Source organism: Sinocyclocheilus grahami, unplaced genomic scaffold (assembly GCF_001515645.1).
Source record: "Sinocyclocheilus grahami isolate Dianchi unplaced genomic scaffold, SAMN03320097.WGS_v1.1 scaffold407.1, whole genome shotgun sequence".
Taxonomy (NCBI): domain Eukaryota; kingdom Metazoa; phylum Chordata; class Actinopteri; order Cypriniformes; family Cyprinidae; genus Sinocyclocheilus; species Sinocyclocheilus grahami.
Genome location: NW_015505586.1, coordinates 297,489 through 307,811, shown reverse-complemented (window position 1 = coordinate 307,811; position 10,323 = coordinate 297,489). Strand labels below are relative to the sequence as shown.

Sequence of the window (10,323 nt, the reverse complement as noted above, 5' to 3'; positions counted from 1 at the left end):
AAGAACGGAGGGTGAGGGGGGGGGGGGGGGGGGGGGGGGGAACTGAAACCTAGAGAGCCATATGTGATAAGAACAAAGACATAAGAGAAAGCAAAGAACTTATTCTGAAAAGGCTCAGCAACTGAAAACACAAGCCATGTTAAATGTAACCAAAAATAAATAAGGATCCACAGCCACTACCAGAGACAATTCAAACAGGTGCAACAATTCATCTTGCAGCAAATACAATTAGCAAAAAGCTGAATGTATCTTTCAGGCTAGAATAATTCAAAATTGTGAAGAGTAGCTGACAAGATGGCTGATTTATAATTGTCCCTTTTCAATCCCCAGTAAAGGGTAAGCAAGCATTACCAAAACTGGCATTTAAATGCAGTTACAAAATAGTTAACATTTCTTTGTATTATGCTTTACTGTCACTCAAATACACCAGGCCTACATTTATTACAATGGTCTGCATTTTTAAAATGCTTGTCATGTATTTTAAACAATCAAGCATTTGTTTTCCTGTTCTAGAATTTCAATTGTTTGAACTTCCGTCCAGCATGTTTAAATGTTTTTACCCTCACAGCTGCTCTGAATACAGGACAACCAACATGATGCAAAAGCACCGGATTTCAATAAATGTTAGCTGTCCAGACAATATAGTGCAAAGTAACAACCTGTTTCTGGAATTACTTTTAATATTTAACTCAAAAGCTGTAAGACAGGTGAATATAAAGCGGTTTCAGTTTAAAGCTGTCGATACAGTATGATAGATTTGATGGGCACAAATTAATCGAGCTAAATTACAAAATGGGGTTGGGGGGGGGGATGTCTAAGGAAGCAAGTGCAGGGTCTAATATGGAGCATTGAAATTTTAAATTGGCCATGACCCAAGATCTATGAAACCATGTTGTTCTTACATATAGAATATTTTCAACAAAATAGCAATGTACTGTGACTATAGCAGTAGTTTGCATTTTAAGAAATGAAGCGAGTGGGGCTTTAAGCCAAAACACAAAGAGACTATGCACTTACTTCACAACACAAATTGGGGATGGGGGGTTGGAAACCTTGGTGCACACACACAAACTTAGTTCACAATAGAAAGCTCTGGTCCTGGAGTGCCACTGTATCTTTAGATTTTCAATATATTGCAGTTTAAGGGCTGGTGGATTAAACTGACCACATTAGGACAAAACATTTGTTGACTCCTGTGGCCATCCTGTGACTCCCGAGTCAGTTGCCAATTGAGATTGCACAAAAACCCACAATATTTACAATGGTCCAGGAACAGGCTTGTGTGTCCCTTAAAACACCCAGGATTCGATTCGGTTGCATTACAGTGTTTGATATCCAACATAGGTCCTTCGTCGACCAATCACGTATGCAATCACGACAATGAAAATCAAACCAGCCAGAGCGGCACCAACAATGATTGGGATTAAGAGGCTGGTGTCATCCATTGAACATTCATGGGCTGCAGACAAAGAGAACATGAATGAAGGTAAGATGAAGCTGCTATCTTCTCATCAACACCACTGCAGATATTCTCAAAGACATAAAATCACAGAAACTTAATCTGGTAAAACCGGGCCATTTCTATAAGCCTTTACAGAATTATGAAGCTGTTAACATTAGTTAATAAAAAGACAACAGATTATCAGTTTATAGTATTTCAGATCCATTCAGTAATATTAGCATATTGCTTTGTTGAAATTAACAATTTAAATAATGCTATAAAAAAAAGTATTTATTGTTATGTTAACATTAGATGACGACTTTAGTTAACAAATGTATATTTATTATGAAGTGTTGCCAAAAATATAAATATTCAAACATCATGTTCTAGCCTCGCATTAAGACTACAATAGTAATTTGAACTCAGAGCTGTCAGGATCAGTTTGGCAGGAAATTTTAGACTTTGGTCATTCAACCTTGTGTGTTTGTCAAATTCTTTTTTGCATATAGGCCTACATCTTTGTACATACTTTCAATGATCTTGGTGCAGCAAGTCACATATGATATATGACCACAGGAAACCATGGGCTTGTCAGATTTAGTTGTGCATGTGAGCTAGGGGTGGGCGATATGACAAATCTTGTATCATGATACGAGTAATTTTATATCATGATCACGATAAGTTATTTTAATAAGGTTATGATATTAAAATCTTTGATACCATAGAATTTTCATAATTCTTGTCACCAATGTCGAAATCAAACTAATACAAGAAAATACGAACCAAAAAAAAAAAAAAAAAAAAAAAAAAAACAAACCCCAAACACCACGGAAACAAAAAAAAAAAAAAAAAAAAAAAAAAAAAAAAAAAAAAAAACCAACCCTCAAGCTCACAGGAGATAAATAAACAAGTCGGTGATGAAATAACAAGAAACTAATTACAAGCAATAGGACAAATAAACTACATTGTGTAAACTAATTAGTCTTCACTGTGTAAGTTATTTATGCCTATATATAGATATATTTATTAGCATTATCATCATTTATTTGTTCTTATTCTAGCTACAAATGTGATTTAGTCAAGAGCAATGAGAGATTTTCTCACTGTTGTTTGATTAACATGAATGGCAGACGGAACAAATATTGGACAGCTTCCCCTTCAAGACCGAAGTCTTGATCCAATATACTGTTACACATGTGAGTTCTCTTGCAACCGTTTACATTCCCTTAATGACCGTTTATGAGGATACTTGCACAGCCGGGCATTTAGACGCATAAGTGTTTATGGAATCGTTCAAAGCCAATAAAGTGGCAAAAATGCTCACGAGCTCTATTAGCAGCTGATGCGCGGCTTACGCACTCCTGAGGGTGTACTCACTAGGCGTTTTGAACCGTGCCAGAGCGCATTTGACCCCCCCAAAGGCCGGTTCGTTTGACTAGTGCGAGCGCTCCGTGCCGGCCCTGGCCCGGTTGGAAGAGGTGGGCCAGGGCACGGTTAGGTTGGGTTCAGTACGCATGCAGTGCAAGCATCAACTGCGCCGGAGCTCGGAACAGATATTATTTTGTGCACTACTGCCATCATTACGACCGCAAACATTCTGTTACTACACTTGAATTAATTTCATTTAATCAAGTACATTTAGGTTTATAATGGCTCTGGTTCTTACCTCATTGATGAACAGGAAATATAGTTTGCGAGTAAAGCTGCAAATTATTTCATTAACATCAGCCGTCTCCATAATTTTCTGATACATACAAGTGAAAATCAATGCACGGCATAAATTACAAATTAATTATTCAGCAGAATATTAGCGAAAGTAGTTTTCTCCATTATCTCATACATGACACAAGCGTGCTCCGGCCTGGAATGTTTAGTGCAAGTGCAGGTCAGCGGGGGAGTGGGGAGGGGATAATCGCGCACTGGCTCGGTTCAAGGCAACCGTGCCTAGTGGGAGTACACCACACAGAAACAGCGTGCACATATAGCCGTTTGTGTTTCAACGGCCTAAAATTATTATTTGTTGTATTAAACTGCAGTGCCTAAAAACGTGTGCAAACGAAGTTTTCGTGACCATGCGCACAGCAACGTACACGAGCGCGCATGCTGTTATTCATGTTTCTGCCTGCATCCCTGTGTAATGCATGTAAAACTGCCGTCATTCAAATGAAAGTATTGCCGTAAACAATGTTTTGCGGCACCACAAAATAAATGATAGAGCATAATATGAAACGATAGACTTTTAATTTCGTCCATCCAATAGATATCGTCATATCGCCCAGCCCTAATGTGAGCAGTGCCCAAGTTTCTAAATTAATACTAAAGTGCTGGAAAGCAAAGTGGCTTTTCACACCACTCTGAATAGCAATGCTTCTTGAGCTGTAGAGAGTAGAAAAGTAGCTGATAAAATGACAGAACTAAAGGACAGAGTCCAGTTATGATTTATCCATATGCTGTATAATTACCTCTGATGAGAATTCTCAGCTTTATTGTTAAGCATCACAAACGAATACATACCCGTGTTAAACTTGTTGTTCTGGACTGCAAAGGGCTGCACTTGCAGCTCGAACGTGTTGAGGGTAAGCTTGTCAGTGATGTTGTAACTCTGCTCTTTTCTGCACATGTAGGAGCTTCCGACAGATGCCTCCCACAGAGACAGATTATTATTGGAGGCATTGAAAACGTTTCCTGTTGAGGTAACACAAATCAGAGGACAGAATATGATTACATGACAAGAGATGACATTAGGGATGCACAATATATTGGTACCACACTGGTTATGGCTGATATGATTTTTAGTTTCTTTTTTTTTTTAAATCAGTCAATATTAGATCACACTTTGTTAATCTAAAAAAAAAAAAAATAAAAAAAATAATTTAATACTGTTAAATGCAATCTTTAGCAAAACTCAAAATGAGTATCTTTTTCATAGTAATTGTGATGGCTAAATTCACTTAGTATAGAATTTTAATGTTAGCTTATTGTCTTTAGATGAGAATAAAAAGATCATGCATTTAATATGCCTTACCATTTTCAAGATTAACAGAGAGCGTCAAAGCATGTAGATTGAACTTCTGTGAAACCTGTTTAAAAAAAAAAAAATTATAATAATAATTTCATGAGAAAATGCGATTACTTTATGAACTGGCAGTTTTGCATGAATATTTGGTACAATTTTTTTGCTACAAAAACAGAATTTGAGAAAAACGAACAAGCATGATGGTCCAATTCTAACACTATCGACCTTAATCAAGTTAGACGCAATATTGAATTCAACACATTTGAAAACAAGGCTGTGAGGAATAGACTTAGTCTTTACAATGACATGCACTTTATAAAAGTAGTAATTTTTTTTTTTAAAAATCATAATTTCTGATGATGATGATGATGTTGTTTGTCTACATGTCAGCTGAACAATCGGTATGTTGTTCAGCTACAATACAATCCACTGAACGCACCATACTTCTATCCATCACAGCCTTGTTTTCATTCCTGTCAAAAATTTAATGGCACTACCTTGACTAAGGTCCACTCCTAAAACTAACCCCAAGTTGGTCATAAGCAGATCATATGAAAGAAACTGTACACACACATACATATATATGTATATATATAAATAAAAAAAACACACACAACATTTAAGAGCTGCCAACAGTTGGCCAAAAACCCAACCAAGAACATCTACCACCCCCTTTGCCTCAGTGGACTTTAGTCGCCAGTATATTTGACACTCTTCTTTAAAGACTTACATTTGTGAAGACAAAATGAACTGTGATTTCTTCTGACTTCAGCAGAAGGGAAGAGTCATTGCCACCACTTCCACAGGTTCCACTCACTTCAGTTACATTAGCACTTGGGTCAAAATTAAGAGTCTGAAAGCTGGAATTCTAAATAAGAACATGACAAAAGACTTGCAGTGGAGTAATAGCTTTTCACAACAAATTTCCATTCTTGTGTTCCTCTGCACAGACATTTTGTACCTACCTCACTCATTTTGAAACTAAACTGAAGGCCCATCTTTGCCAAAAGACAGACAGTGACATTATCTGACTTGACGCTGTAGTTTCCAACAGTTGGGTTGGGGACAGGAGGAGTGGTCGGAGGAGGAGTTGGAGCTGTTGTAGCATTAGAGTGCACGGTAGTTGGCGCTTCTGTGGTGGAATTCGTTGTGTTGTGATGCATGGTAGTTGGCGCTTCTGTGGTGGAATTCGTTGTGTTGTGATGCATGGTAGTTGGTGCTTCGGTGGTGGAATTCGTTGTGGTGAGATGCATGGTAGTTGGCGCTTCTGTGGTGGAATTCGTTGTGGTGAAATGCATGGTAGTTGGAGGTTCAGTAGTAGATTTAGTTGTGGTGAGATGAGGGATAGTTGTAGGTTCTGTAATAGATTTAGTGGTGGTGTGATGCGTGGTTGGACCTGTAGTCACAGCAGTAGAAGTGGCAGCTGTAGATTGTTTGGAGGTGGTTGGAGAAGAACTGCCGGAGAGGATTTTGCTGGAACTGAACTCCTGTGTTGCAGGTAATGACGATGTCACCAGATCTTCAGCATGCACAATACCTGCACAGGGTGGAAGCACAATGTTATTTCCTCATCCTTCACATTATCGTGGGGTTTCCCATGTGACACGGAGAATAAACAAGCCTGCTTTTTCAACCTTCCAAAATCAGATTTAGCTAAATGCTTATAATACAAACGCTAAATCACTAAACACTTAAAAACATAAGAACAGGTACTTGGTTCAGCATTATATCAAAAGTGAAAGACTACTTGGGCACACCACAGCCTTTCAACTACCTCTATGCGTAAGGAAATAAAAACAGCAATCCAAGCACATTCCAGTACCTTCCTTCCTGACTGACTGGCGGTGAACTAACATTGTCCAAGAGCAAACTTATTTAAGGGCTGGAATACAGCACACATTTTTTTGTTCAAAACCAGATTTTCAGGCATTAATGCTAGTTGCCAGAAGTCAAAGCCAATCCACAAACTTTGGGCATTCAGTTAATAGATTTCACAGAAAATCACATACTGTGTGATGGGCACAGACTTTTTAGATTCATACTATGATTCCATCCAGTTGGAGGATATTAAACAGGTTTAATATTTTGAACCCATTTTAGAACATTGTTTTCATTTATCATGCATCTCAAGGTTCAAGTTTCTGCTTGAGTGTGTGGCTTTAAAATGACTTAAAAATAGGGCTGGGCGATATAGCTACAAAAATATATCAACGATATGTTTCATATCATTCGGTATCGATAATTGACTTTTATAACCTTTTTTTTTTTTAAAACAGAGCAATACATTTTTTTTTTAATTTAACCACCATTTTTAATTTGCCCACTTTATTAAGACAAACACCACACATATACATATATATTTTAAGTCAAACAAATTTAAACATATCTCCTTTATGTTTTATATGCAGATTAATTAAGTCTTAAGGAAACTTTTGACTTGTTTCCCGAGGCCACAGGAGGGCGCAATGAGCAAAATAATGCAGCGCATTAAACTGTCAATTCAAATAACCGTCTATAAAAACGTGCATAAAGTCTAAATTAACAAATATAATTGTAAACCGCATAAACAAATGTGAACAAAACAGCATCATGCGTTTATGCATTGCTTAGCCTAATACAAAGAGCCAAATCGCCGATCACAGATTGCATTTAAAAACAAATGAGACGCAGTGAAATGAAATAAACCTTCACAAATCCGCGTTCTCTCAACTTAAAACGGTTTTAACTTTGCATCTCTTGCCTGAGACGCGAGTGCAGCAGTCATATTTGTCCGTCTAAAAATGCGCTGAATATGCGTTCAGTGTGAATGGCTTGGTTTCGGTTTTAACCTAATCAAGATCTTCTCCGCATTGAGCAACTATATTTCTCTAATATTTTGAACGAATACACAGCAGCGGCGCGTCTCGTGGGCTAGACTAACAAAACATTCAAATGCAACATCACTTACATCATCATCACCGCGTCTCGCGCACCACTGATGACGCTCCCTGACGCACTCCTAACATTCGAGTGTACCACTTTTGCATTTTAAATTCGACTAATATTAATGTTTTTATTCACAATCTCCTCATCACAGGCAGGCACAGCACTCAATTCAGCATGTGTTTGCGTGAGCTGTCTGCATCACTCATAGTACGTGCCTATAGCGAACATTTTTTTATATCGTTATCGATGAAGGTGTAACTTACCGCCGATAAATATCGATACCGTTTTATCGCCCAGGCCTACTAAAAAAAAAATCAATCAGGTAGTGCGTGATCCTCAGTCATTTAGTGCGCAACACCCGGTTTTTCTCTGTAACCATTTGCAAAGTCATCAAGTGTATGATGACTAGCGTTTAGAAACCATTCAGACTTTAAATGTTGTGTAATGAATTCCAGCCTTTAGATCATCACACTGGGTGACTGTCCCCTGTCCTGTAGTTTGATGAAATCATTAACCTGGTACTTCACACACACACACAAACCCATCACATGATTGTGAATGAGGGTGGCTAAAATCATCACACTGGGTGACTGTCCCCTGTCCTGTAGTTTGATGAAATCATTAACCTGGTACTTCACACACACACACACACAAACCCATCACATGATTGTGAATGAGGGTGGCTAAAAAAACAAAACAAACAAAAAAAAACAACACACTGAACAAGCACTTCAGGATCACATGCTTGTGAAGTTAAATCTGACAAAGTGAGAGAAATCTATGGCACAACTTCCTTTTCTTTCGCTGAAAATTGTTTAATTTAAAAATGATTAAAATGTTAAAGTGAGTGTTAGTAAATATTAATACGGCATGTTATTAGTGTCTCAACACTTAATAAAAAATAAAAACAATTATTTTTCACACACACACACAAACCCATCACATGATTGTGAATGAGGGTGGCTAAAAAAACAAAACAAACAAAAAAAAACAACACACTGAACAAGCACTTCAGGATCACATGCTTGTGAAGTTAAATCTGACAAAGTGAGAGAAATCTATGGCACAACTTCCTTTTCTTTCGCTGAAAATTGTTTAATTTAAAAATGATTAAAATGTTAAAGTGAGTGTTAGTAAATATTAATACGGCATGTTATTAGTGTCTCAACACTTAATAAAAACAATTATTTTTTTAAACACTTTTCTTGTTTTATTACTTTATTTTATTATTGATTTTCTGGTTTTATTACAGCACTACCTAGCTTGAAATCACACCGTCTGTGTCCATGTATGAAAACCTAGTGAACTACCAACCTAAACAGCATTTTTAGACATCAAATCTTGCGCATTGTTGTTGTCTACGTAGGCAGCGCGCTAGGGTGAGACACGGCCAGAGTTTTTATTCTTACAATTTTAATTGTACTAAATTATACAACATGTGCAACATCTCCTAAACATATTTTAGCCGTTTGTTGTTTTAAATTCGCGAACGATCTAGCAGACAAACATCAGAAGTTGAACGGTAATACACAGGTTATCTGTTAAAGCGAATTTACTGATCACCCTGAATTGTATTAATGTGTTTAAAACAATGCAAGGATGGTAAATATTTATCCCTCAAGCTGACGGTCTCTCTGATTATCTAACGCGCTTCTACTGGCGTAGGTAAGAATTCACGCTAATGCTAATGCTAACAGGCTCCTGTGGGCCTGCGATAATCTCCCAAAAATAAACTCAATATCTGCTTTTGTAACGCGACACCGTTTGAAATGAAACACGCAACAACACACTCGTACGTACCACTCAGTAGAATAAAGAGCAGGGTCACACAACCGCGGACAGCCATTGCGACGGGTGGACGGGTGGACGGTTCCTCTGAGCAGACAGACGGTAAGTGACGCCCGGACCGAGTGTGACCCGGTTCAGCAGCGCTACGAAGTGAGTCTCAAACCTGCGCTCATATAAGTCATATGACTGGACCACACTCTCCTCCTCCTGCACACGAGCCTTACGTCGAGTTTACGACACTGTTCATTCGCCAAACCTGTGTGTAATTAAATCAGATACCGACATGTTTTATTACCGTTTCAGAGCGCAATAAGTACACCATTGGTTTACTAAAAGCTAACATACAGACTAAGTAAAAGATTTGAGGTTTTAATGTTATAAAAATACTGATCACGGAAACTATTATAAAACCACTGTTGATCAGATCATATATATTTTTCATGATTAATACAAAAACATCCTTGTAGGTGTTGATTTTCTACAGTCAGATTTAAAGGGTTTGGTTAGCATATTTTATTTTTAAATAACTTAAGCTTAGGGATTTCAAAGTTGACATTTATATAAATATTGCTATTTTATGTGTGAAAATGTAGTATTAGTTAAGTCCTCTATCCAAAAGACATTCTGAGGCTATAGTTATCAGGCTTTTTTCTTACTCATGTCATGCATTTTTAATGTTTAAATTTCTGCTAATCAGTTGACCCTAATTGGTTTCAATACAATTCACCAAAAATCAGACTAACCAAAACAAAAAATCTGTTAAAAACAGCAAAATGTTAACATTTATACTTACATTGAAAAGGATAAACTGTGAATAATATAAACAGTACTGCAACAATTGTTCAGTATCATAACCATTTTCAACAACAAAATGTAAATTGTTCAAACTGACCCATAACATAATTCAAGGGACTTGGCAAAAAAAGCTATTCAACATTTTCACTATAGCCCATGAAAAAAGCTAATGTTAACAGAACACACGCTGAGATTTTGTGAGCCAATAGTGGGAATATTTTGTCATTATACAGCACATAATACACATAGTTTCTAGCTAAACTAAAACGTTTTTGAATCACAAAACAATCATAAGGCAGACAAATGCAGTTTACATACAAAAAAACATAACAGAAATTGTACTTGTTAATTGCATTAA

At 37.2% G+C, this 10,323-nt stretch overlaps 1 protein-coding gene and 1 long non-coding RNA gene across 3 annotated transcripts in view; one reads left to right on the top strand and one right to left on the bottom strand.

Moving 5' to 3' along the window:
* lamp2 (lysosomal-associated membrane protein 2) overlaps positions 1-9,365 on the bottom strand; it is an 11,537-nt gene extending 2,172 nt beyond the window's left edge. The window contains exons 1-6 of one of the 2 annotated variants that reach the window (XM_016232134.1): positions 9,183-9,363; positions 5,423-5,994; positions 5,188-5,325; positions 4,467-4,521; positions 3,956-4,126; positions 1,189-1,459 (exon numbers count right to left, since the gene is read on the bottom strand). In XM_016232134.1, the coding sequence (XP_016087620.1) occupies positions 1,320-1,459; positions 3,956-4,126; positions 4,467-4,521; positions 5,188-5,325; positions 5,423-5,994; positions 9,183-9,228 (1,122 nt within the window). In that variant the 5' untranslated portion in view covers positions 9,229-9,363 and the 3' untranslated portion in view covers positions 1,189-1,319. Of the gene's footprint in view, positions 1-1,188; positions 1,460-3,955; positions 4,127-4,466; positions 4,522-5,187; positions 5,326-5,422; positions 5,995-9,182 lie in introns of those variants that run through there. The other variant, XM_016232132.1, reaches the window with a different exon arrangement.
* Positions 839-968, top strand: LOC107550769 (uncharacterized). The gene is made up of 2 exons (XR_001604700.1): positions 839-894; positions 928-968. It is a non-coding gene; the product is annotated as an uncharacterized lncRNA (long non-coding RNA).
* Positions 9,366-10,323: the final 958 nt, after the last annotated feature.